This window comes from Thrips palmi, unplaced genomic scaffold (genome assembly GCF_012932325.1).
Source record: "Thrips palmi isolate BJ-2018 unplaced genomic scaffold, TpBJ-2018v1 HiC_scaffold_7, whole genome shotgun sequence".
Classification (NCBI taxonomy): Eukaryota; Metazoa; Arthropoda; class Insecta; order Thysanoptera; family Thripidae; genus Thrips; species Thrips palmi.
The window spans coordinates 8,868,883-8,895,336 of record NW_023144634.1 but is presented as its reverse complement, the minus strand read 5'-3'; the positions used below and the strand labels follow the sequence as shown (position 1 = coordinate 8,895,336).

At 48.8% G+C, this 26,454-nt stretch overlaps 3 protein-coding genes across 3 annotated transcripts in view; 1 reads left to right on the top strand and 2 right to left on the bottom strand.

Annotated features, from left to right (window-relative positions):
- Window positions 1–383: 383 nt before the first annotated feature.
- Window positions 384–8,165, bottom strand: LOC117652180. The gene is made up of 21 exons (XM_034396897.1): window positions 8,048–8,165; window positions 7,400–7,460; window positions 7,239–7,315; window positions 7,003–7,157; window positions 6,630–6,871; window positions 6,383–6,556; window positions 6,161–6,277; window positions 5,929–6,078; window positions 5,593–5,847; window positions 5,368–5,507; window positions 5,116–5,292; window positions 4,823–5,036; window positions 4,463–4,742; window positions 4,228–4,385; window positions 3,974–4,150; window positions 3,761–3,883; window positions 3,533–3,673; window positions 3,242–3,441; window positions 2,895–3,166; window positions 2,618–2,824; window positions 384–2,532 (listed from the first exon to the last, which is right to left on the bottom strand). The coding sequence occupies exons 1-21, from the start codon at window positions 8,065–8,067 to the stop codon at window positions 2,006–2,008; spliced, it is 3,867 nt and encodes a 1,288-aa protein (XP_034252788.1). The 5' UTR covers window positions 8,068–8,165; the 3' UTR covers window positions 384–2,005.
- LOC117652181 (PAX3- and PAX7-binding protein 1) lies at window positions 8,132–14,348 on the top strand. The gene is made up of 15 exons (XM_034396898.1): window positions 8,132–8,440; window positions 8,816–8,982; window positions 9,061–9,244; window positions 9,389–9,491; window positions 9,568–9,799; window positions 9,877–10,109; window positions 10,209–10,398; window positions 11,061–11,178; window positions 11,258–11,455; window positions 11,537–11,736; window positions 11,819–11,972; window positions 12,062–12,257; window positions 12,349–12,577; window positions 12,653–12,774; window positions 12,861–14,348. Exons 1-15 carry the CDS (start codon window positions 8,230–8,232, stop codon window positions 12,922–12,924), a joined length of 2,601 nt encoding a protein of 866 aa, XP_034252789.1. The 5' UTR covers window positions 8,132–8,229; the 3' UTR covers window positions 12,925–14,348.
- A 188-nt stretch (window positions 14,349–14,536) lies between these two features.
- LOC117652179 overlaps window positions 14,537–26,454 on the bottom strand; it is a 93,712-nt gene continuing 81,794 nt past the window's right edge. Inside the window, 8 exon segments of the mRNA XM_034396896.1 lie at window positions 14,537–16,331; window positions 16,424–16,831; window positions 18,900–19,098; window positions 19,100–19,141; window positions 20,813–21,103; window positions 21,373–21,475; window positions 22,942–23,205; window positions 23,278–23,566. Of these exon segments, the coding sequence (XP_034252787.1) occupies window positions 15,714–16,331; window positions 16,424–16,831; window positions 18,900–19,098; window positions 19,100–19,141; window positions 20,813–21,103; window positions 21,373–21,475; window positions 22,942–23,205; window positions 23,278–23,566 (2,214 nt within the window). The 3' untranslated portion in view covers window positions 14,537–15,713.

Sequence of the window (26,454 nt, the reverse complement as noted above, 5' to 3'; positions counted from 1 at the left end):
AGACGGGAATGGGAACGGGAACTGGGTCAAAGAAAGAAGCGCGAAGCAGAGCGCGAAGTAACGAAGTAACGCGGACTGTGCTGTCTACTGTTCACGTGCAGATTCCCCCCTTTCATTGTCTCGAGTGCTATCGAGATCGTGATCTGATGCAGGGCGTGCAGGCCGGAGGCGCCGGGTGACGGCCTGGCGGGCCACGGCGGCGTGCGTCTCTCCGACACCCACACAGCACACTGATTCAGAGTCGTTTTTATCGCTCTCTCTCGCACCCCCTTTCTTAATGGGGGATGCCCATGGAATCCTCGTGTGACCCACGCTGTTGAAGGGTGACACCCCACATGATGATGCGCTGATTTGTACAGTGTGGGAAGTGAATGAAGAGTAAGTAATCGAAACATGCGCAAAACTATTTATTTGGAAAACGATGCATCATATGAGATGGGGTACATCTGAGGTTTACTCAGAAGCAGCGTCTATCAGATTTTTGGTCTCCATCCAACTATTGTCACTTATTGTAACAACTGTGGTTGTGTTAATTCCACACAGTTTTCCAGCATCCACATTTTAAATTTAATTTCTCATAGTTGAAAAAAAAATTATGGAATGATTTATAAAATTCAAACAGCACACCTTTGAGATCACAGACATGATAGAGATTACAGCATTCAGTCAAATGGGACATTATCCCCACATTGTTTAAGCCTTGAGTTTTGCCAAAATCTGACCTTAACAACCAAGGAAAACTTTATAAAACCAATTAATACATCACTGTGTGAAGCAATGGGAAACGCATTCATCACACAAAGTTAAAAAACGATTCTTACATCATAGATATTTAAGGTTGCTAGGAAACAGCACAGAAATGAGCAAAGAGGTCTTATAGACAGGCAAGACACAAACACATGCGTCCGATAGCATTGCAGAAAATGACACCTTCTTCTGGTAACACGACACAACACAACAACCAATAGAAAATCAAAAAGCAACGCTAAGAACTGCATCTGCCAGCATTTCACACCTAAACAAACTGTAAAGCAGGTTTCTTTCTGTTATAAAGAACTTCTTATGTTTAAATAAATTATAAAACAGCACTCAGTCTTAAACCCTAAGCATAGGTGAGTGTTATAATAAATGACCAGGATTGTTTTCTATTATCTTTACAAGGCAAATAAAATCCCAGACACAAAAACTGTTACAATCAGAGTAAAACGAGTGGTAAGAATAAGATCACAGTAAGGGAATATTTCCCACCTCTGTCCATTTAATGGATTAGGTTTACAGAAACAGTATCTATAGGAAACAAATACTTTTGCACCTATATCATGAGAGTACCTTAAAAGGCCACACACATCACAAACAATTTATATTCAAGCAAATACCCTAATGGCATTACATAGCACAACAATACCATCCATGAACACAATCAATATGCCATAGTAATGTGAACCATACAAAGTGAAACATGACAGTAAGCAAAAATAAATACATTGAGAATAACAACAAACTGCATGCCAAGCATTGTACAGGCGTTGAAGGCATAGGTGTCATTCAAGGAAAACAAATCCAGGTGGTACTACAGAACACCTTGGACAGCTATGAAAGCACCTCTTCGCACAACGTCCACACAATAAGTGACTTAGGCCACACTAATTTCAATCTCCTCGGCCAGGCCAAGATGATTGAGATCAGTTTGGCCCAAGGGAGTGAGTGACAGACTGTTCCAGACAAAACTTCGGGTCCGGAAACCAACTTAATAAATTATTTAAATAGCAGACCATTATAATAAATAAAAGAATTATACAAACTAGTATGAGGTTCAAGATGACCCATCAATACATGTGAATATTGTGCAGTGCTTACTGATAAAAGAAACCATCAAACAAGCCAGCATTTTTATTTCCATATGGTAAATGACAACCCAGAAATAGTAATCCACCCAAACGTTTTGAAAATGGTTTTAATAGCACATGCTGAGTGTGGAAGTACAGAAAGCTGACATTCATTAATATCACTTTTCTTCAAGGACAATATCTTCATCACTCAGCTGAATTTCACAATTCACATCTTTTTCATCATCACTGTTATCTGATTCAGCAGTACTACCTATCTGTACATCTACACCATCAGAGTCCTTTTCTTCTTCAAAGTCATCATTAAGATAATCTTCCTCATCGGTAAGTAAACCCCCACAACTAAGGTTGCCCTCTAAAGAATTACCCTCTATGTGGCTCAGAATTCTCCCAGAAAAGTCATCCAAAAGATTCTGAGCAAGAGAATCATTTTCTCTGCGGTTCATTGACACAGTCATTGAGGATGAAGATCTTTCAAATGATGATTCAGACGAAGATTCAACAATTGATATTGAAGAGCTGGACTTTGTGTGTACCTCTGAAGGATCGGATCCGACGTATTCGGTGGTCTGCACAGCTGAATTGATGGGAGAAGTAGATGACTTATTCTTTAAAGGGGTGGATGATGCCAAACCTTCACTAAGATCAGATACTATGGGATTAATCTTCTTTAAATCAGGAATATCTGTTGACAGAACATTGGAAGAGATATTGTGAATGTCTTACAAAAGTGCATTCTGGAAAACAAAAAAAAACCCTTAAAAACTCACCAGAGGAGCATGGGGGGAATGTTCGACCGTCGACCTCATCAACAGGAGTAAGGCTGGTCAAAGAATTTGATGTGGCCAAGTCAGTCCTGTCTTCATCCTCATCACAACAACCAGTCATAGGAGGCATGAGAAGGCCGTGTGACCTTGATGCTGGACGACTGTGATGATAGTCAGCATAGAAAGCCGGTGGATCATATTCGTGAGGCACTGTGAACAGAGTTAATCGTCAATTTCATCACAGACTTCACAAGCATGGTGCACTTCTAATAAAACTTACAGCAGTTCACAACATCTCGGAAGTTGTAAGTGGTTGGGTCAACTGGCTGGTTAATCCAAGCATGGTTGACGAGATTTTGCATGGTGTTGCGCATGACTGGATCCCTCTCCAGCATAGAGTGCAATAGCCCCAATAGTTGGGGGCTGGCAGTGCCAGGAGGTCGAAGTTCTGCCCGTAGTGTTTCCTCTACATCAAAGAATGGGTTCTCTCCAAATGTTAAAACATACAAAGTCACTCCAAGGGACCATACTTCCAATTCAGGTCCCTCATATCTGAAATTAAAAATTTATTTAATAATAATAATGCCTAATATATGGTTCAAAGAACAGCAACAGAAAATTACCCACTTGTTGCCTGCCAAAACCTCTGGGCTACAGTACTCAACCGTTCCATAAAATGTAGAAAAAAGACGATCGGCACTTCTGAAGGTGGCAGAGCCAAAGTCAATGAGTTTTGCATGAAAGTGCTGATCAATAATAACATTTTCATCTTTGATATCACGATGCAATATTTGGAGAGAGTGCAGGTAATGAACAGCAGCCACAATCTAAAACAGTTATTATTTATGTAAACCCATGTTTCACATTAATCACACAGTGTAAGATGTTTTGTACAGTAGTTCAGAAATAATTAATCACCTGGCGAAAAATATAGCTGATCAATGGCTCATCTAGCTTGGGCCTGCGGTCTACAAACTCAAACAAATCCATGCCTGCTCCATGTTTCTCCATCACCATTTGGAAGAATGATTCGTTTTCAAACACATCCAAAACTCTGACCTGTGCGGAAAAATAACACCAAGGATACAATTAAATTTTTGAAGCCAGGAGAGATGTATGTGGTTATATGAAGTAAAGGATTCTTACCACATTTGGATGTTTAATGGTAGTGAGGAGACTGACTTCAAGAGGGACTCTTTTCCCCAGAATTGGATCTTCCACCCAGGATTGTTCATGAACTTTCTTCTTTTGAATGAATTTTGTAATAACCTTCAAAGAGGAATCATTTTAAAAAATCCAATGATATGAGTTGAGTCAAAAATATGATATAGCACTAAGGTTACTAAATATTTCACTTACAAGAGCATTATCTTCATTTCGATAAGCCATCTTCACAAAACCATAGGCACCCTTCCCTATTTGTTGAAGGGTGGTGTAGCGTTCTCCGTATGCCCCCATTACTAACTCATCCTCACATTGAGTCATGATAGATACTGAGCCAGGACGGCTAGCATTTTGGGCCCGTGTTTGAATTTCCTGTTTCAAGAAACAAATTTTTTTTAAACATTAAAAATACAATTAAATATAAAAACAATCCTAAAAATCTGACAAACCTGTCCAAATGATGGTTCAATAGCACTGCTGTCTAAGCTAGAAGTGAAAGTCAAGTTTCCATACTGAGGATCTTCCTCTTCAGAATCACGAGAAATCCACACACAGTAAAGCTGACGTCCACATCGAAGTTGTACAAGCCTCACTTGATACACCAATTCTGTATAAATTAAAACATGTTAAACAGCAACTGACAAAGTTGTAAAGAAAGCAAGATACTGTGCTTTTTGTACTTACCAATATTTGAACCATCTCTGTGTTTCCCAAAACCAAGAAAATGACCTTCAGGGAATGCCTGGCCCTGCGGATCCAATGGAGTAACAGGTGAAGGGGCTGGCGGTTTGACATTACTGTGGCTTACGGTTGAGACGCTTATAGTGTTGTCATCAACATCGGAATGAGTAAACCGGCTAGGATGACTAGTGCAAGTGCACATGCTGCACATGCTAGATGAGGTGACACCCACACATGAGCTAAGCTCTACACTCACAGCAGGGCTGTGACTGTTCTGTTTTGCCTGAAAATATTTTGGAAAAATGAGAAGAAGAAAAAGGTAACCAGGGAAAATTAAAATAAATGGTAATGTAAAGGTCTTACTGGTTTCTGACTGACTTCTTCGTTTCCATTTAATGTGTCATCCTCACTGCGGCTAAATTCTTCACATGTAGTATTGTCAGCAGTGACCAAAGGATCTGATCCCTCATCAGGAGGGTTGTTTTCCTTTTGTTTATCAGACATTGCATTGGAAGCAGAAGAGAACATTTTATAATTCTTAGTTGATGAGATGTCATTTTGAAGAGTCAAACCAGCACTGGGAACATAAATAGAGAACAAAATGAGACTAAGAAAGAAACAAAAGTACTTCAGAACAAAATAAACAGCAGACAAACCTAGTTGTGTCATCATCATTGAGGGTAATCTTATTAGTCAAGTCACTCAATTGGGATACTGATTCAATGAGCCTTACACAGTCTGTACGGATCGAATTGTCCACTGAAAACATATTTGTGGACTGACTATCAGTGTCCAGTCGATTGGTGGATTGGCTATCAGTATCATTGTTTGACCTAAAGCATAGAAAGAAACATGAGTCAGTACGAAGTGCAAAACATTTGAATCAATTGTAAACAAAGGCAGCCTACTTCCAAGCTCGTGGTGTTGTGGATTCTGTGTTCAACGCGTTTTCTGCTAGCTCATCTCCCAGTTGAAATGGAGGAAGGATTGAATCATCTCCATTACATACAGAGTCATGAGCAAAATTCGGAATGACTGTGGTAATGTGCTGAAAAGGAGAGAAGACACAGGGTTTAAAAAGTGAATGCGCAAATATTTGAAATGAGTGATTTGCAATTTTAGCATTTTCTTACTTTTCCAGCTAATTGAGCTTGAGTGTAGCCAAACATAATGTGAGTAAAGTGATGATTGCATTGTTCAACGGTCCCATCAGGATTTAAGACCAGCAGGCCACTCATATTAGAAAATACCCATACTATAACAGAATATGACACAACAGCCACAGAGGAGTCCCCACTTCCTTCATCAAGTTCTTCACTTAGGCGCAAGCACAGGGGGAAAGAAGAGCCATATTTAGTCCGTCCAGTAGCTTTCTGCTTTCGAACTTCCTAAAATTAACAAAAGGAGATGTCAGAATCAATGGGGAAAAGAGGCCTTACAGGGGGAAAGGGAATTATAATTGTTACTACCTTAGGCAGACTGTCTGGATGTGATGGCATAAGGAAGGCAGGTATTAAGAGTTTAATGTCTTCTCCTTCCACTTCTTCAATAGTATACTGAAAGAGCTGAGAAGCATCAGGGTCCATCCACAGTATTCGGCCATATGCATCAACTTCCAGCTATAGCCAAAACGAAAACTTTATCAGAATTTTCTTCTTAACTTTATAAAAATTAGGTATTGCACCAGTGAGAATACTTTACCCTGGCAACACGACGCTCAACAGGTTCAGCCACAGCAAGACACCGGTCATCCATTTGAAGACGGCGCAACCACAATGAAACGGGAATGACACCCCCATCCTTGCTTATCATTTCAACCTGGCACAAAAAAGTGTTATTGGAATTAGATTTTTACATTTTACTATGCTGTGAAGAAGAAGAGTAAAGAAGAAAAGTAAAGCAATAGGAAAAGATAATACTTACAACTTTACCACTAACACCCAGGGTTGTTCCATGATTTGTATCCAAGTGCTCTTCAGAGAGTGCATAAGGTGTATGAGCATGCTGTCTATTAAGTAACTGCACCAGTGTAAGGCCACACAGCTCTTCAGGAGAAAAGCCCAACAAGCGGCATGCCATTTGATTGACAACAAGAATCTAAGGGAGTAAAATTTTACTAGAAGACACATTCAAAATAATATTTAATAGTTTAAGAAAGTCTAATAGTTACCTTCATGGATTTGAAATCAAAAGTAAAAACAGCTTTGTTGGGATTTAGCATCACTGTTTTGTGATAGCCTGGTGGTTGGGAAATGCTAGCAGTTGGACAGATAGTAGCACTTACTGTCAAACTAGCTTCACTTGCGGGAAAATGGTCTACACTTCCTGCCAGACCATCAGGGAGTGGCTTCAGAGAAGAAAATGAGCATCGTCTCCTGCCTGCTGAAAAGCGACAGGAGTTGAGGCCATCACCTAGACAACAACAGAGAGAGGGGATTATTCGTTTTTAAAAACTTCAAAGGAAGGTACCACCTGGAATTAATCAATGCGGGTACGGTGCAACTTGGTCAAATATTTCAATTAGCTCTACAAAAAAATCCTACCTCTGATTTTTTCCATTGTAACTTGAGGAGAAATGAAGCCAAGGTAGTTCTTCCGAGGCTGGGAAGGCTTCAATAATGGGAAACTTTGATTATGTTCGAATGAAAGGTCTTTACATGCTGAATGGAATGCATCACTTTTGAGTAGCTTTCCAAATCTGTGGCACAACAGTAAGCATAAGTACTTGTAGAGGCAGGAATCATCACCATCTGCACTATAAAGTCATTTCCAGACTTACTTTAAAGGACTTTTGAGAGGAAGGGAGATATCATCTTTAACTAACTGGCGGCGGGTAGTGCGTTTAATAGGAGAAATCTGAGGAACAAAATGCATCCATTAGTTTTTAGAAATCAATCAAAACAACTCAAATCAATTCATAAGAAAAGATCAAACACAAACCCCATTGATGAGATTAAGAGCTGAGGTCTTCTGGTTGAAATGAGCATCAGAGAGCACAGCTCTACAAGAAGAAAAGATTATACCACTTATTAAACATGTCGAGAAATGGTTAACAGAATCTACGAATAACAGAGGTTAACATAGGAAATTCCTGAAATGTAAATTTTAATACCTCCCAATAAATTTCTCAAGAAGAGAACGTCAATGTGCGCATAACAAAGGCCATACAAAAGTAAATAATTTACAATAAACAGAGAGACACATAGCCAAGCAGAAAATTAGACGGATGGCAGCCAAGAGGTGCAACCAGCTGTTAATGATGATGATTCTTGACCATAACCCTCCCCCAGGAGTCCAAAATACTACAATCCCATCTGGAAAGTAAGTTGGTACAAGGGAAAGCGCGATGCATATTGAAGGTTAGAGCAAAGTCGTCTCAAAATAATCAATACTGGCTGGAGAAGGGGGCCCTTCTGGGCTGGAGGCCCCTCCGACACCTGTTGAACGTTTTGCGGTGCGCCCAGGCTGAGAGAAAAGTTACCCAGAACCTCGGTGAGGTGATCCAGATTATGCTGTCGACACCAAAACGAGTGGACGAACCTACTAATCAGTTCTTAACTAAAATAACTAACCAACTAGCGAGCTTACCTCTTCGTTAGGTCAGACATTTCGCGCTCAACCACAAAATTTGAAACCCACAGCCTGTTCTTCGTAACGTTCTGTAAAGTTTCTGAGAAATGCGGAAGGCAGTGTCAAAACAAGTGAACATCTGTGTTAGGGATCCTAACCTCAAAAAAAGTACTTAACCGTCAAGTCTATTTTATAGTGAAATGTCGTTTTTTAAAAAGCCAAAGAAAAATATCCGACGAAGACCTTTTGGAAGTAATGAGAATGACGAAAGTGCGGAAGAAAACGGTAGTCACATGGATGTGGACGACGAGGAACAAAGTATGGCTCAAATCAGAGAGAAAATTGCTAAAGCCAAGAAGAAGGAACAACGTAAACAAACGTTATTAAGTTTCGAGGAAGATTTCAATGAAGGTGAGGTTTTGAATGGCACTGATTCAGTTCAGGGTTGTGACCATCAATCACTTATTTGTAGTGCCACATGAGATTGTTGTTTCGGTCGTTAAGGTTATGCCGATTGGATCAATACGTCGATTCTACGTTACGGTCCTTGACATATGTCCCTTTAATGTCCATTTATCAGTAGGCGAAGCTTCATTTTTCTGCTCTTGAATTGTTTTTTATCCACTTCTTAATTGAGTATTGGATTCGTTGTTTAATTTTACTTGCTTGATGTTAGGCACTGGGCAGTACTCTTGTCTTGCCTTAATTCCTCAAAAGTATCGGAAGACATTTTTTTTTTTAATTTTTTAAGATTTATTTTAAAAATACATTTTTTTGAAACTACAGCTGATGATGGAGAAGTCTTTCAAGTTAAAAAATCATCTCAGAGTAAAAAGATGATGAAGCTTCTTGACAAGGAGAGGAAAAAGAAAAAAGAAGTGAAACCAGAAAAGATGGAGATAGAAGAAGATTTACCGAAGAAAGATAAGGAAATAGTTACGGGTGATCTTGTGGTGAGTGTTCTCTGAGTTTTATGCGTATTGAATATCATTCATAGTCCCCTTTTAATACTTTATCTAATTCCTTTGAAGATGGTTGTGAAGCAGACAGAGCCTGTCCGTCCAGTTGTACCTATTCTCAATGGGCGACAGGCTGAATTAGCTGATCCAGATTATCAAAGTGAAGATGAGGAGGAGGAAGATGACAAAAGCAAATTGAAAAAACCCTCTCAACATAAATTTTCTCAGCCAGACAACATGAAACTAATATTAGAAAGTAAGTGCAAAGAAGCCTCCGAAAATATTTTCATGTTGTCAATCATTGTAGTGAAAAATATTCCACTGAGATTTTTGATGGAGTCTAAGCTTTTATTCCTAACTTCAGCCAATACCACTTTAACTTATTGAAAATGTTCTGTAGGTGGCAGGATTCCGGATGCAGCCATGATCCATGCTGCCAGAAAACGGCGCCAGAAAGCCAGAGAAATGGGAGGCGAGTTTATACCGGTAGAGGACACTCAAAAGTAAGTAAAATGTCCATACGTTTTTCACGTACTTCCTCTCTTAGGTTTGTTTAACTAAATATTGTTATCTCTGCAGATACAATACTTCTTCATCAAAGTCTCGGCTTGTTCGTGAAGATGATAACGATAACAGTGATGATGAGGAAGAACCTGTGCAGATGGCTGTACCATCAGCAGCAAGAGATCGTGACAGAAAGCGTGAAGCCTTTATGTCTGTTCAAAATGACGATGAAGACCAGGAAAGTGACAAGGGTGAGGAGGAAGAGTGGGAGTCACAGCAGATTCGGAAAGGTGTTACCGGAGCACAGGTGAGTATTCAATTTCATTGTGAAAGTACATTGAAAACTTCGTTGCTTACATTGTTTGTATCTTTCTCCCTATTTAGTTGGCTGCTGTTCAGCAAGAAACTTTGTATCAGCAACAGTACACAATACCAATAGTACCACTTGCTAGTTTGGAAGCTGGTGTCTCCATGGACATGTCACCTTCTGTTCCTGTTTTATCAGAAACTATGACTACAGAAACAATACCTATCGTTGACAAAAGATTTGGTGGTCTCAAAGCGGAGAATGGTACCGGAACAACCCCTCAGAATATCTCAGCCAAACTCAAAGAGAGGTAATATTTCCGAAACTCCTCACCTTTTGCTCCTTTGCTGTAATCTTTTCTCCTTTCAACATAAATTTATTGAATTCTGTTTTGTTTTTTCATACTTAGATTAAAAGATTTGCAAGAAGTTCATAGAAGACACTGTCTTGATCGTGATCAAGTCACTGATGATTTGGTTGCAACACAAAGCGAGGTCCAGCGCCTAGAGGCAGAAACACCGAAGCTGGCAGAGCGTTTTCGCTTTTACCAAGAGTTGCGTGGGTATGTCACAGACTTGGTAGAATGTCTTGACGAGAAGGTGGGTTTCTAATCTGAGCATCTAATTTATCAGGGACATTTTGCTTGGAGCTAGAGCAGGCATTTGACAAGTGCATTTGCAAATTACATTAATTTTAGAAGCTCATTGTATTACTTCATTAGTGCTTTAAATTTAACCTGGAAAGTATTTATGGTCATTGATCATGTATAAAAATAGATGATTAATTCTTAACTTGTCAAATGATGCCGCTCTCTCATAGGGCAACCAAATCCTCTTTTGTTAATGAAGTGTGCCAAGTCCGCTTCATGTTTACTCTGCTACTTTTGATCATTTTTCTTTCTTCCTGTCTTATCTTTGTTCTTGTGATCATCAACAAATCAAAGTAATCTTATTCTATCTTATCTTTAATTTTATGTGGCTTTTCCCAGTACAGACCAATTTCCGTTTCTATCTCTTTTCAAATGAGAGGAAAAAAAAAAACTCTACCCTTTCTTTTGTTTGTCATACTCTTGCTCCTTTCACTATTTTTCATTCAGTCGATAATTGTTTTGTGTAGTTTGCAAACTTTGTGAATAACAAAGTGTCCTCTTTCTGTACTTTTTATTTCAATGTTATTTTGTTAATTGAATGTGGTGAGTATACATGACAGTCGTAAATCTTCAAGCATTACTAATGCAGTTTGTTAATGTTTGTGTGCTCAGATGCCGATCCTTATGAATTTGGAGCAACGTGTGTTGTCGTTATGGCGTAAGCGAGCAGAGGAATTAATTGCAAGGCGAAGACAAGATGTTTTAGACCAAGCGAATGAAAACGCACCCTGTAAGTAAACCTTTTCAAAAGTTAAATATTTTTTTAAATGACAATTGAGAAAATTCTAAACCTAATTTTCACCTTGCAGCTAATGCAAAGCGTAATAAAGAAGAAGACGATGCCCGAACACGTCGTGCTGCTGAAAGAGAGGGTCGACGTATTCGCCGCAGCAGAGCACGGGAATCAAAAAAATTGGCCAACATCAATGCATCAAAGCATCTTGATGGAATGTCAAGTGACGAAGAAATGACTGAGCTGGAACTGGCATCTTTCCGCACTCAAAGCGGTAAGGGCCTAGTTTGATATGACTAAAAACATTTAAATTTCCTGTTGTGTTAAGTTTTCTTGCTTTGCTTTTTGTTTGCAGAAAATATAGAGGCAGATGCGCATCTTGTGTTTGAAGATGTAGTTGACGAATTCTGCACTGTGAAGTCTGTACTACGACACTTTGAAAAGTGGCGCTCAACAGATTGGGAATCGTACACAGAGGCTTATGTTAGTCTGTGCATACCGAAAGTGTTGTCTCCACTTCTGAGAGTACAAATGTTGATGTGGAACCCATTATTGGTGAGTGCATTGGTGTACTTCTGATGTTTATTGAAATGTAAAGCAATGTTCAGAAATTAATCATCTTGAGTTTCTTTTCCAGAATGATCAAAGTAGAATAGAAAGAATGAAGTGGTATGATAATTTGCTATTTTATGGTTTGGAACCAAATGAAACTGAAGATGATCTGCGAAGTGATCCAGATCTTAAACTTATTCCTCTTGTAATAGAGAAGGTTGTGTTACCTAAACTTAACAGTAAGTATCAAACACAATCTTGAACCTGATCATTTAATGAAATTCATTGTATTTAAATTTCTTTTTCCTCCACTTTTACTTTCTACCAGATGTTGTTAATGCTACTTGGGACCCTCTGTCTACATCCCAAACACAACGATTAGTATCTCTCTTAAGTCACCTTCTTCAGGAATACCCTTCCTTAGTGAGTTCTAGCAAGCCTTTAAACAACCTTCTGTCAACAATTGTTGAAAAAATGAAGGCTGTTGTGGAAAACGATGTATTCATCCCCATTTATCCCAGACAGTAAGTGCATTTCCAACAAATTTTTTGCATTGGTTGTTTTTTAAACGCTTAAAGAGTTATCTACATTTTAAATGTACAATTATCCTTTCAGGTTGGATGCAAAGTCTGGACAAGCTACCAATGTTGCTCCTGGAATGCCAGCATTTTTTCAGAGACAGACAGTCAGTGCTATAAAGTTGTTGCGAAACCTGCTTTGTTGGCAAGGTGTTGTAAGTGATCTTGTTTTGCAAGAAGTTGCTCTTGGCGCACTGTTGAATCGCTATCTCATGGTCGCATTGCGCACTTCCGAACCAGTCGACGCTGCTGCGAAATGCCACATGGTAGGTTGTGTTCTTAAGACTAAATCAGCATAAGATATTTTGTGTATGTTGGGCTAAATTAATTTTTCTTTGCAGATTGCAAGTACATTCCCAAAGTGGTGGTTCCAGAGTGAGACCAAACTTCCACAGCTTCAAATGTTTGCAAACCAGTGTAAACACATTATTACTCTCTTAGATGTGACCACTCCTGCTGGAAGGTAAAACCAAATTTGAACAGCTGTAATTTCATGTTTATGAGTTAAGATCATGTTTTAATTTGCTAAATTGTATCTCCTGTTTACAGACAAGGCCTGGAGCGCATCAGTGTCATTCTTAAAACTTTATCTCCAGTCATAACACCCGTGTGACAACAATTTTCTTCTGATTTTGACTTTACTCGACTCTAGATATCTTGTTCAGAAAGTTATGCACTTGCATATAACAATTGCCTTTAATTTTTTTTACTCTTTTAATTTTGCCTTGAATCTTCACAATCAGTACTCCAGTGCAAATTAATGTTCAATGATGCAAATTGGGTCATGTAATACCTATAAGTGTAGATGTTTTACCTATGTAAATAACACATTGCTGAAAACCCGCGTTCAAAGTACCCACTTTTTTCTGTTAATTCTTTGGTTGAAAACCGTTACATCACTGCCTTCACTTTGGACTGTATTTCAAAACTTTTATATTAGGTATTCAGTCCTTACAACTGATAAAAAATTTTCATTCTGTATTCACCTGATCGCAGCTGAACTCAATTGTAGCAAATATTGTGTCATTTCAGATACTAAGTGATTGTACAGTAAATGTATTTTTCTATATTTTTTGTCTTTTGCTGTAAGTGTTTTGCATATAGGCTGTGAAATTTAGTAATGTGGCCAAGAAAGTTGTTCGTTAGTGTATGGTTGTGTGAGCAGTGACAGTGCTGAAGGCTTTATACCCTCCTCAAAAAGTACACCTGATTCACACCAGTACAGCACATTTGAAGAGATTTTAGAAAATTTTTAATGTTCTAGGATGTGGTTACAATACTCTCCCAATTGAAATTTCCGTATTTTATCTTACTAATTTTATAATATAAATTCATTGGAAATTTTCTTTGAGGAATATTTTCTTACCCTTCCTTAAAATGCGTCTTCACTAATTTTGTACTCAATTGTAGAAAACCAATTTGATAATCTTTATTATCTGTAGCGTTTTTGAAAATTGTGAGTCCTGCTTGCCTCTTTATAAAGTCAAACCTGCAACCTGTAGCTGGTCCAGCATTTTTTTAGAATGAGGTAGTTCACAACAAGACTCGAAGCTTCAGGGTAAGACTTTGCTATCTTGAACTGAGCCTCCTGTAGAAACTGAGTTCCCCGAAACAACTGTCTTGATTTTCTAGCTTGTCTTAAATTATCCCGAGCTTGGCTACGTCTTTGTGAGCCTTGTACAATTTTTGAACGCCTTGTCTCAAAGAATTAGGTTTAAGATGAGTATTGTGACTCAAATTAATTTGTGTTTATCTTGCTAACTTTTCTTGGACCCTTTGGTCCCTGACATTGTGATTTTATTAAACTTTAAATAGAGTGGTAGTAATATATCAGCTCTATTGCTCAAGGGTTGTTGATGCAAATCTTGAAAGCTTTGAGTCTGAATACTTAAAGTCAGCAGTAGCCACAGCAAGTACAAGCCACAGTATTGTAAATTGAATGGTAAAGAAATTATACAAATGGTTTTGTATTATATTAACTAATGTGAAGAAATGTTTTGCATTTTTTGAAGAATGATAAAACTGAATACTCCTTTAGTAGTTGTTTCATTTGTACACCCACTTTACACCCGTTAAAAAAAAACAAGATGCCTTTCTTTGACAAAAATAGCAGACCACCTCAAATTTGTCTGGAATTGATATGCAACAGTACGAGTTGAAGAAGCTGTGGACTTGATTCTAAAATGTTTGTTGCTAAGTGGGGAAAAAGGAACGGCTATTGAATATTTGAAGAAGCAAAGCATTTGTTTTACTAATACAATAACTGACTTCCTTTGGTATAAGCACTTATGTAGTACAACATAACAATTAACAAAGAAAAAAACTCAAAAAAACCTCTGCTACCTTTACGACCATTTAGCAGTATCAAAATAGTAAGATAACTTATTTACTTCCAACTACCGTCTGAGAGAACTGTACAAAATATTACATTATAAAACAATATGTAACTATCAGTTGACACTTAAAATATTGCACACAGCCCATTAACCTGCATGGCATGCATGTTACATACAAATTCTTATGGCACTGCTGTATGAATTAAATAACATGTCCAAGCTATACACACATTTGACTCACGTTAACACAATAAAGGACAGTTTTCTGAAGTATGAAAATCACGGGACCAGCTAGATCTCTCTATCAATCTGATGTGACATGGATACTGGCTTTTCTAATTGGAAAATAAAAATAACTCACTACCATGATCAGCCTGGGAAAAGGCATGTTCAAACCATTACATCAAAATTAACTGACACACTAAAGATACAAGGTATGATAACTGCAGATGTAGAGTTAATGAGTGCTGACCAGAGGACTGTTACTTTAAAATTTCCATGACGTCAGCACTCATTATGCGTAGAGTGAACATACTTAAAAGATTTCGTGTTATGTTTGTTCTAATGTTGGCCACAAGGCCGAGGGGAAACGTACTCACATCATGTGACTGATAATTTTTTTAAAGGGGGAGGGGGAATGTTTCCGGATGTTTCAAAATATCACCCGGGATAAGGTCATATGGGTCAGGGATTTCGAGTGGTATTTTGAGAAACCCGGTCCCCCTAAGGCCATATGATCTTTAGTTCACATGACCTCAGGGGGAGAGGGGGGTCGTCAAAAAACCACGTTAGGTCACATGGGGTGAGTCTCTTAAAGTAGCCTAAAACCTATTATGTCGTGGTGTGGATCCAAGTTACTGGTGTTGACCGTTTATCGGCCCGTCAGTCATGCTTTGATGTGGTCACTTTAGCTGTGACTGTGACACCACTCCAAACGGATCACAGGACACACACGACGGACACTTGCAATCTGGAATGTGGTCGTATTACAGGTCCCTGCTCATCACGGCAGATTTCCTACACACTGGTTAGAGAGGGGGAGGGTCGACGGAGAGGGGAGTCACTGTCACACGTTCAAGTCACTCCTCTTCCCCAGGAGCGGCACCGTCTTGGGGTCCACCTTGGAGTCCTTGCTGAAGATGTCCTCGCAGTCGTCGTCGTCCGCGTCGTCCGCGAACTTGATGTCGTCGTCGTCCTCCGCGTCCTGGAGGTCCTGGTGCAGGCGGTACAGCAGCCGCTGGTCGCTGGGCGACTTGACGACGGACGTCTCCTTCTCGGTGTCCCCGGCGTCGCGCGCGTCGAGGGGCTGTTGCCAGCCCTGCCTGCCGGCCAGGCGGCGCGGCGAGGCTGTCAGCTGCTGCAGTGCCAGCGGTGCGGCTAGTGACCCCGGCGCGACCGCGGGGTCCATCTTGGCCTCTGTCTCCTTGACGGTGAGCTCGGTGACGCGCGCCGTGTGGATGAGTGCGCGCTGCTCGCTCTGGTGCGTGCCCTGCACGAAGTGCGTCCGCGGCGGCTTGGCGGGCGGCGACGTGGCGGGCTGTGCGTGCGGAGACCGCAACTCCTGCAACTCCGTGCCCTCGTCCATGTCCGCGGGGGTGGCCCCGCCGTGCTGCTGCAGGTGCACGTTGTCCGAGGCCTCGCTGGACACGTCGCCGTCGAACAGCGGGCCGTCCTCGCCGTCCTCCTGCGCAACAACAAGCTCAGTGTCACCATGGGTGTGGCTTTCGGCAGCAAATGCATTTACCCAGAAGCGCGCGCTTCGCTAGCTTCGCTTACCTCCCACGAGCCGGCCGAGCCCGGCGTGTACGGCGGTATCCACATGAGGTAGGCGGGGTCCATGCCGAGCAGCGAGCCGGGCGCGGCGCACGCGTTGTGCACGTTGTAGTCGTAGTAGTCCATCTCCATCTCCGTGTCCGGCCCCAGCGAGAAGTCGGAGCCGCCCGTGGAGCCGGCGGCCCGCAGCAGGCGCTCCCGGTTGCGCCGGTCCTTGCTCTCCTTGGGGTTGAGCGGCAGGGGCCGGTGCAGGGGCCCCGGCACCGCCACCATGCCGGGCGGCGGGCTGCGGGCGTTGGTGGGGGTGGCGGTGCGCGAGCTGCTGGCCGTGCTGGCCGTGCTCGTGCTGGCACAGCTGGCGCGGCTCCAGCTGCGCACCGAGGACGCCGGCGACCCCGGCACCACGCCCTCCTGCAGGCAACGCAAGCAGCGCAAGCGGACAGGTCAAAACAACGGCAAAACGGAATCATGAGTCAGAACGGGAAGAGGAGGCGGGCGCTTGAGGGGGTTCAGGGGGAGTAAGACTACCAACAAAAGCAGACATCAAATTCACTTCTAGCGGTGTGACAAACATGACGGGGAGGTGACACTGTGCGGCGAGACGGGACTGCTCGGACAAGCCACGCAGTGCCGTGCATACGCAATGGCCGGGGGACTCTGGGCTGCCCTGCAGGGACTCCGAACAGCGCTCTGTCTCTCTCGCACACTGCGCTGCGGGCGCGAGGGAGTGCGAGGGAGGTAGACGACGACGCCATTCGGACTCAGCCAGCAGGCTGCAACACGTGTGCGTCACGAGGTCGCGAGCATGGAGTGTGTCCGGGCGGCGAGGGCTGCGCGGACACTGCACTGGTGCCACCAGTGTGCTGCACGTGCAGCGCAGACACGGCAGGTGGTCTCGTCCATCATGTGGCCGACGACGACCTTTCGTCGCGCTGTCTCGGGGCGTCCCATGAGTGCGAGAGAGACAGCGCGACACGACTGCAGACGCACCGCACCACTAGGCCCCAGCCGTGCCGAGACCCGCCACCGTGATGCGAGCAGACAGCCCATTATACGCGAAAAATCGACCATCCGGATGAGTCCAGTCGCCAGTCGGACTGGCGCGCCGAGCTGACATGTCAGACTGGCGTGTCAGAATGACGTGTCAAATCGGCGCGGCGCGGTCTCCGCTGCTCCATGCCCGATGGCGTCGTTGGCCTGGCAACCGGGCTGGCTGGGTACCGGGCGGGGGACTCGGGAGCGAAAGGGGAGGAGGAATCGACTGCCGTCGCCGTCACCCTGCGTCACCCGCTCGTCGGGCCGTCTCTCCTGACTCAGCCAGGATCACCGGCCAATTACTTTCATTTCGCGGCCAAAAAAAAAAAAAAAAAAACACACACACACGAGAGTGCGGCCGAGTCCAAGCGCCTGCGACGCGCCGGGTAGGCAACACAGCGCTCAGCTGGCGAGCGCGTTGCCTACTTGCCGGTCTGCAGGCGCTCCTCACCATCACAAGAGACGGAGCACAAAGGTCCTTGTTCCGAAATGGAGTAGTTGACAAAAAAAATGGGGTGGTTTGTCGGCTGGGTCCACTTCCACTGGCTCGGGCGAGCCGCCCTTAACACCGAAAGCCGAGCCGAGTCGCAGTGGGCGGGGTGGCTGGGGGAAATCTCTGCCTTCCGTGACATATTGACAGGGGCGTGCTTTGGGGCTGGCGGCACTGCGCGGCACTGCGGGGTGCGACTCTCTGCGGTGGACCTGGATGTGGGCAGGTGCGAATGGGGAGGGGGAGGGTAGAGGTGGCGCAGGTTATCGGGGCTCTTTCCATCTCACGGCAGGTTCCGGAAATGACATTTGAGGCGGGGTGGGGCGGGGCGGCGCGCCTTCCGAGGTTTCCCGCCTCTCTCCCGATTTGAATTAGTCAGAGGCTTGGCTGCGCCACGGCGCGAGGCGAGGCGCCCTCAGAGCAAAGCGGGGCAGAGCGGGGCGGAGCGAGGCGGCGCGGCCCATTCTCATGGAGATAAACTGGAATTGGGTGATGCGCGGCCGGGCCGCCAGCTCGGCCGCCAGGCGGCGCGGCAGTCGTCAATCTGCCCCACCTGTCACTCAGCGCGCTCGGCGCGTGGAAAGGGGAAAGCCGTGGAAAGCGGAAAAGCGAACAGGTGGCCGACATCCGTTTGCATGCCAATGACATTCCCATCCAACATGTATGCTCTTCAAAGGGAAACCGCGCGGGATTTTCGGCACGCGCGTCGCGCACTGGGAGGGGAAAAACCTAGACGCTCCAAATGAAAGCACGGCACATTTCAGTCCCTGTGCTGTGTTCCAGATCTCAGGTGCGGGCTGACCTATCTTTGCCATGAGCAAAGTGCGGCTTTTTCCAGAGTGTCGGCGTGCTGGATGGGCCGCTGGGCCGCAGTTTGGTGTGCGGACTGCTCTTTGCGGCGTCGCGCGGGAGGAAGGACGGGTGCATCCATATGGATGGCATCCCGATACTCACGTTGACGAGGGTGGATGTGGAGGAGGCGTTCGAGGACACCCCCCTGGCCAGCCGCCGGGGCATGCCGGCCATGCTGGGCATGGGGCGCCACTTGGACGCCGCCGCCGCCCGCCGCCCCCGGGCCGCCGCGCCCCGCCGCCGCCAGCTCCGAGCCGCCCTGGGGCTGGGGCCCGCGGGCGCCGCCGTCGGACGCCCCGGACTGGTCCTCCTCGCGCACCGGGCTCACCGGCCCGCCTTTCAACCTGCAACATGAGAAACAGGATTTTGGAAAAATGCAATGATTTCGCATACAGAACCAAACCCTGTGGGCTTGACATTCAGACGCATATAGACGTAGGCGCGCTCATATACACACCCACAGACACACACACTCACTCTCTGTTGCTGCGATAGTTTGGCGGTGACCTTGTTTTTGCGGCCGAGGGGAGAGGGGGCAGGGGCGAGGGTCGGTGCGAGTGCGGGCCTGCAGTAGTAGTTAGTTAGGTCGTGCTGACGAAGTATCAAACAAGGGTCCCATTTGTCGCCCGTCCCCTCCAGCCTCCGGCCCCACTCACGGGTTAACCGCATGTACACACGCGTTTGGGAACACTTTCCACACCCCACCCCTCCCCTTCCCCGGTCCTCTCTGACCTGGCCCCACCGCAACGGCTCTGTTCACCCGCTGCCTTGCTTGACAATAAACCACACACACGTGGCCCACGTGGCGTGGCGTGGCGGGACGGCCGCGGCTCCACGTGGTGGCGCAGCAGCACATTCCGAGAGCCGTTTTCGTCCGCTCTGTCTCCCTCACGCTCATGGGGCGCTCCGTATACGTGCGAGAGAGACAGAGCGACGAAAACGGCACCCGGAATCAGTCTGCAGTGGTCCCCGTTCCGCACTTACACACAGCCCTGCGCCCCCGTCCCACGCCACTTGGAGAAGAACAAAACATCCTCATTGCTTTGGCCAAAGTGGAGTGGAGGGCTTTTCCAGTGGTGCGGGCACTGCGGGCGATTGGTGCGCAATGCACGTCCACCTCGACCACCTCGGGCCTCACAGTGCACACACAGCCTGGCTATTTGTCGTCTGCCACACTGCCGGCCGCACCTACTCGGAGACCTCCTCGGAGACCGGCTCGGCCCCGGCAGGCTCCAAACGGCCAGAAAGACCGCACCAGGCACCCCGCCCCCGCCCCGCCCCGCCTTGACGACTCAACTTTGGCGATTTGTCGCGCCCGGCAGGTAGACAGCACACGTTACGCCGCGACGGGCCAATCAGCGGGGTCCCATCTGTGTGTGTGTGTGTGTGTGTGTGTGTGTGTGTGCGTGAAATTCCTCTCGCAGCGCCAACCTGGCCTCGCCACAGAAGTAAAGACTTCACCAAAGCCCCGCTACGCCCTCCCCTCGCTTGCCACCGCAGTGAAACGGAAAAAAGTTTCGCAACGACGTTTGATCAAGAATGTGTGTGTGAGAGAGAGCGTGGGTGTGTGGTGGTGGTGGTGTAGTAGCAAAGTGCCAAGGACCACACCTGACAGCAGTGTCGACTTGTGTCGAGGAACTCTCAAGGTGAGTGAGGCCCGCCCGCCCGCCCCCCAACTTCCGCTTTGGCCCGGAGTGGGGAGAGAGAGAGGGAGTGGGGAGAGAGACGGAGGAAGGTAGCTGTAGCCGTCCCCACCGATGCTACAAATCACCCTCCACGACTTGGCTGGCAGAGACAGTCCGCGCCAAGAGGGCCAGGCATGGGGCCAGGCATGGGGCCAGGCATTAGCGCCGGCGAGGTAGGCAAGCCACTGCGGCGGAGCGCACGTCTGTGCGACGGCACTGCCTGCCTCGCAGGGGCCGTGCCTTGTCTGCCCGCGTGCCCGCGACCATCTGCTTGGCCTTGCACACGTTCAGAACACCTCACAGTGGGCCTGCGTGCCGACTCACCTGGGCGCTGGCCCGATGCGCACGCTGCTGGGTCGCTGCCGGCGCTGCGCCGTGGCGTCGGGTCGCTCGCAGCTGCCCGAGCGACGCATGCCCAAGCCGGGGCCGGGCGAGGCCTGCGGGGAGGTCTGCGGCTGCGGGGAGTTGGGCAGCGAGGCCGTGGTGTCCAGGGGCGGGCCGAGGCCGCGCCGAGCCGTGCCGCTGTCCGTGCTCAGGCCGGCCGACTCGGGCGAGCCCACCGACACCGTCACCGAGCCCGACACGGAGTCCGCCGAGCCGCCCAGGACGCTCTCCTCCTCGCTGCGAACGACAGTCACCCTTCATCATTCCACACCCATTATTTAAACACTGTTAAAAGTGGTTTAAAAAAAGTGCAAGAAAAAGGTCACTTCGTCACCTTGACGGCAACCGCGGCGCGGCAGGCTCATGCCGACCAGTGCTTCGTCGCTCTGTCTCTCTCGCGCCCCTTCCAGCACACCCCAGAGCGCGAGAGAGACAGCGACGAAAAGCACTGTCGGAAATCAGCCCGCAGTCTCCTCGTTCGCCATTATCATCTCGAGATTACTCACGTCGCAACTCTCTCCGGCTCCTGGGTCGTCTTGAAGCCCTTGAGGGACACCACTTCCGACACGAGCGTCGCCGAGGAGGCGGCGCGAACCAAAACTCCAGTTTCTGAAAAAAAAAAAAAAAACACTTTGAACTTGCGATTTGGTGATGAGCAGCACCCGAAACCGCTTTAATTTCGGAGCGTGCCCCGCGGGCTGGTGCAGGCTGGGCTGGGCTGTACACTCATTCCGAGAGTCGTTTGCGTCGCGCTGTCTCCCTCGCGCTTACAGGGGATGCGCTGTGAGTGCGAGAGAGACACAACGAGCAGACTTTCGGAATGAGTTCGGCGGCCCGCGGCCCGCAGCCGCAGCCGCGCCGCGTTTTCCTGTTCTCTCGCCGTGCCCTTGCCTTCCGCCAAATCCATCTGATGGAGGAGCGGGCCGGCCAACCAGAAAAATCCACACACGGACCGCTCGCGCCCCGGAAGGGAGAGAGCGAGAGAGCTATTTCGCCCAGCGCGTGAAACGATACCTTTCAGGCCTGGACCCCCTCCCCCGCACGGAGCGGCGGCGCGGCGACCACAGCCACGCCGCTACACTCCGGAACCCCACGCACCACCACACACACCCGTCAATATCGTTCGCCATTCTCTCCGAAATCCAATTTGGAATTTGCGGGGGCCGAACAACCTGGAGATGGGAACTAGCGGCGCTGGAGGTGGAGCGGAGGCGAGAGCAGAAGGGGGTTCGGAGAGGGGCATTGGGCCCGTTCGCCCCGCCCCGCCCCGCCCCGCCCCGCCCCGCCTCGGACACGCGTCACAGAACGCCCCGCCCCGCCCGCCGCGCCCCCATCATCGCGCAGACATCAAAGGGCCACCTGATGCTGCCGGGAGGTATTCCGGCCTGGTCGGGCCTGGTCGTCTGGCCGCGGAACACCGCGGAGCCAACCCATTCCGAGGGACGTGGCGTCGACGTGGCGTCCCCGATCGCCAGAGCCAGCAGGAAATAACGTCCCATTTCGGCTCAGTTTCGCGACGCCGCGCCGCCGCTCTGAGAAGAGCGTCTACAAGCACAGTGACGTCTTTGTTTTACCAGTGAAGTGGTGGGTGAGGGCAGTCTCTCTCTCTCCGTTGTTTGCGAATCTCCTTCCTCTTGGTTACCCTGGCAATGCCCCCTCCCCCTTTTTCTCCACCTCGAGCGACTCCGGCAACCCATCATGCGGGGTATTGTGCCGACTAATTCAGACTACTTAGCAGTGGTGCGGACCAGGCCATGCCACGCCGCCGCGACGCCTATCTGAGGAATGCTTGACCATTACGGCGCCCCCTTCCCCTTCCAACCGCCACAAACGCGGACAGTACACTACAACGACCCGCTGCTTCGCTGCTTTGTTCGCGCCGTGTCATGCAGATGCTGCTATAATGCTTCACACCCTCGCCGGGAATCTCCCTCGAGCCGCCCCTCCCCGCCATGAACCCCGCCCTTTACTACCGCGGTGCCGCCACTCAGCACCACCCTCCCGCCCTTCACGCAGTGGGCCAGACGACCGGTGGAGTCCAGCGCCGTCCCCCTCCTCGACGCAGCGCGACGCACCTTCGTTGTCGGTGAGCGACAGCGTCTCCTGGTCCTCCTTGGCGGCGGTGAGCTGGTACTTGCGGTAGCGGTGGCCGTACTGCGCGCAGAGGCAGGCCGACAGCAGCACGACGCCGCCCAGGAAGGCGACGGCCGCGGCGTGGACGACGGTGAGGCGCAGCGCGCCGCCGTAGGACCACCAGCCGGCCTCGTCCAGGAGGCCCGCGCCGACGCCCGCCCCGGCCACGGCCAGCGGGTAGCCCACCAGGGTCTCGTTGGGGGGCACTGCAAGCACAGACAGTCGGTTAGGTTAGGTTAAGGACGCCCCGAGCGCGAGAGAGACAGCCTTCAACTCACCGGCCTGCTGCGCGTGCGCCAGGAAGCCGGCGGCGCACTCTTCCAGCGCGGCCACGGCCTCGTCCGAGTAGAACTCGACCAGCATGGTGTTGGACGACGACACGGCCTCGGTGGCCACGGCGTGGTGGTGCAGCAGGCCGACCGGCGCGCCCGACGGCGTCGAGTCCGAGTCCAGGGACAGCAGCAGGCGGCCGGCCAGCGAGTCGCCGTCCCGCACCCGCAGCCACTGCGCGCCGCAAGACAGGCGCTGCTGCTGCACCCACAGCCGCACCACGTGGTTGGCGTCGGCCTGGAACATGGCGATGACACACTACAAAGTCAGCTTCTGCACTGGAAAATTGAAAGTATGAAGAGGTCACACGCAGAGCACCACCCGGAGCGTGGATTGGCCAACGGAAAGGGAAGTAACCGACTGCGACTCGTCATGGCCGAGTGGCTCTGCATGCAGATAAAAGTAAAAACAGAAGGCAACAACAGTGACAGGGAAAAAAAAAAAGAATTCAATTGCGATGTGCCCTGCCCGGGCCGGCCGCATGCGCAAGCGTGCGCGCGCGACCACTTGGAGCTTAAAGCGGCCACCGCGAGCGAAAAAGGTGGGGTTGGCTTGATGGGGCTACTGACCTCTGCCCCACCGCCGGGCCGGCACAGCAGACTGGTTCCGAGAGTCGTTCTCGTCGCGCTGTCTCTCTCGCACTCATGGGACGCCCCGCAAGGGTGCGAGGCAGACAGAGCCACGAGGAGGCGTTGTCGGAGTCAGTCCACTGCCGGACCTCGGCCACGGCGCCACGGCCTCGCCGCCATGCCGCCACCGCCAACGGCTTAATGCACGCAACGCGCAATGCGCGCTCCGCTCCGCCCTTAACGACACCGTGCCCAAGGACCCGTGCCGGGCTTGGCTTGGCTTTGGCTGGGCAGCCGCAGAGCGCGTCCAAGCCGTCATGTGCATCGCATCGCGTTCGGCCCGCACGTGCAAGGCCCAGCCCCCCCCCCCTCGCTCTTCGGGCGTGTATTGGCCGGCCAGGCCGCGGCTTGGCACCGACCGCATTGCCGCTGTGCCCCTTCGAATTACAGCACAGTGTGCCATTTGTAGGCCTACGCGCGGTCCGGTACGAGAGGGGGTGGGGGGTAAGCACCATGTGGCCCAGGATGCAGCCCCGGGTAAAGCCCCGCCAACCGGAATGCACCCCATGCGTTCCGCGAGCAAATCGCCCCGACGGAATCCGCATTCAACGCGATCGATCCTCGACCGATTATTTCGTGGATTTCGATCCATTGACGTCTCATCAACGACTTTCATTCAGCCACTTTCGTCGATACCCTTAAAAAAAAAAATTCAAATTGCGGCATTTGAAACGAACGTGAACTTTTTTTTACTCCACAACATTGTTGCCGCACTCGCGCAAAGTTTTTACCTGGCGCGCGCTTTGGAATGCCAGTCCGCGGTTCGCCTCCCCACGCCGCCTTTTCTTCTCTCCCCCGCATTTTGCATTTTGCCAAGTGCCGCCCAGAGAGATAGTCTCGCGGCGTCAAAAGAGGCGCGACACAATTTTAGCGACGCTAGCGGAGCTCCGGCCGAGAGGGGAGGGGGAGGGGGGAAGATGTGCCGTTCGGAATTTGTGTTCTGCCGCAGCACTTATCCCACTTAGAGCGGGAAAAATGGAAGGAGGCGGTGAGGCGAGCACTTTTACATCCATCATAATCAGTCAGGAAAGCTTTCGCGGAGCGGAGAGTCCGCTAAAAAGACCACCCCCTCCCCCAAAGCCGCCGCCGGCTCCTCCTCGCAAGGAAATGATTATTTTTTATTGGCCGATCGGCGCGAAACAGCGCGGGTTTGTCCGGACATCTGAGCGAAGAAGTTTCTCGCTGTTCGGACAAGGCAAGCCCGACCCGCGCGAATACAGACGAGGTGCGGTCCTGTTTGATTGAATCCACGGCAAAAAAAGTCTCGTCGAAACGGCTAAAACTGTTAGTTTTGTAGTGACGTTCACTTCTGTGTGGAAACTCAAGTCGGTCTAACAACATCAAAGAAATCAATTAAATTTAAGTCGACGTGGTTCCATTGTTTTTGGCAGTGTCCTCGGTGGAAATTTAACGGAGGCGGCAAAATCAACTGCCGCGACGCCGAGACTCTGGATCCATCATCATACGTACCCCCGCCCCTCTGGAAGCTTCGCTAGCACGCCGGCCCGTGCAAGTGGCAATAAGTTACAGTACGTTTGCTGACGGAATTATGCTATTAGCGTACGGTATGTGAGGGGAAACTTTGCGGATGCCAGACGGGGAAAACCACTGGCGAGACTTGGGCCCCCTTCCCCCCTCCCCCTCCCGGGCAAACTTACCCCTTTCTCTACCTCGCGCCCATTCTCCGTAATACTCCGCGCCCCTCAGCCTGACGGCAAGCCGCGGCAAGCACCCTGGCTGGCCTGGCCACGCTATTCATGAGCGCCAAGTCTATCGGGCTGCGTGCGAGAGAGACAGAGCGCGTAGCGCGAGTACATCCGGCGAGCCTCGTCGCACTTGCAGTGGGGGCGACGAAGAGGGACGGCCCTTTCGGACGCGGACCGTCCCTGCAAGGTCCGGGGCCGCGTCGGCCGCGTCCACTCTCCGCCCGTAATGCGGCCAACTTCCGGGTGCCGTCTCACTCCCACACACTCAGCAACTCCCACTCCGTCTCTCTCACACGCCCCCGCGCCCCGCGCACGCGCGCACAGGGCAGCACAATATACAAAACTCGCACAATAAATTCTCAAGGGGCCCATCGTCACATTAGGCAAAGTTTTTCCGTTTTTTTCCCGCACTTTTTCACTTTTTTTCCCCTTCCACTTCCTCCGCGTCCCCTGGCTCATCCGTTCCCCTATTCGTCCGTTCGGCCCACTTCCACCTGTTGGCAAGCCGATTCCAAAATGGGCGGCGCGCGCCTCCGCCGGATGCCGTCGTCACGCCTCTCTGTCTCTCTCGCACCCCTGCGGCACGCCCGTGAGTGCGAGAGAGACAGAGCGACGAAAGCACGCACCGTTCGCCATCAGCCGGCACCACCCTTATCGCGTCCTGAGTATTACGGCCCGGAAATCTGGCTGCCTTCATCCCTCAAGTCGCCTCAAGGCCACTCCACTTTACTCATTTCCACCCCGTCCCCCCTCTCCTCCCGGCCCTCTCCCTCTCTGCCCGAGAGCAGCG

Bases quoted from the DNA above. Each gene is read 5' to 3' on its own strand.
- LOC117652180 (XM_034396897.1), bottom strand. From the start codon at position 8,067: ATGTCTGACCTAACGAAGAG. The intron at 6,557-6,629 runs GTAACTATTAGA...TTACTCCCTTAG, and splicing joins TTGATTTCAAATCCATGAAG to ATTCTTGTTGTCAATCAAAT. The intron at 2,533-2,617 runs GTGAGTTTTTAA...TTCTGTCAACAG, and splicing joins ATTCCCCCCATGCTCCTCTG to ATATTCCTGATTTAAAGAAG.
- LOC117652181 (XM_034396898.1), top strand. From the start codon at position 8,230: ATGTCGTTTTTTAAAAAGCCAAAGAAAAATATCCGACGAAGACCTTTT. The intron at 10,399-11,060 runs GTGGGTTTCTAA...TTGTGTGCTCAG, and splicing joins TAGAATGTCTTGACGAGAAG to ATGCCGATCCTTATGAATTT. The intron at 11,737-11,818 runs GTGAGTGCATTG...TTTCTTTTCCAG, and splicing joins TGATGTGGAACCCATTATTG to AATGATCAAAGTAGAATAGA.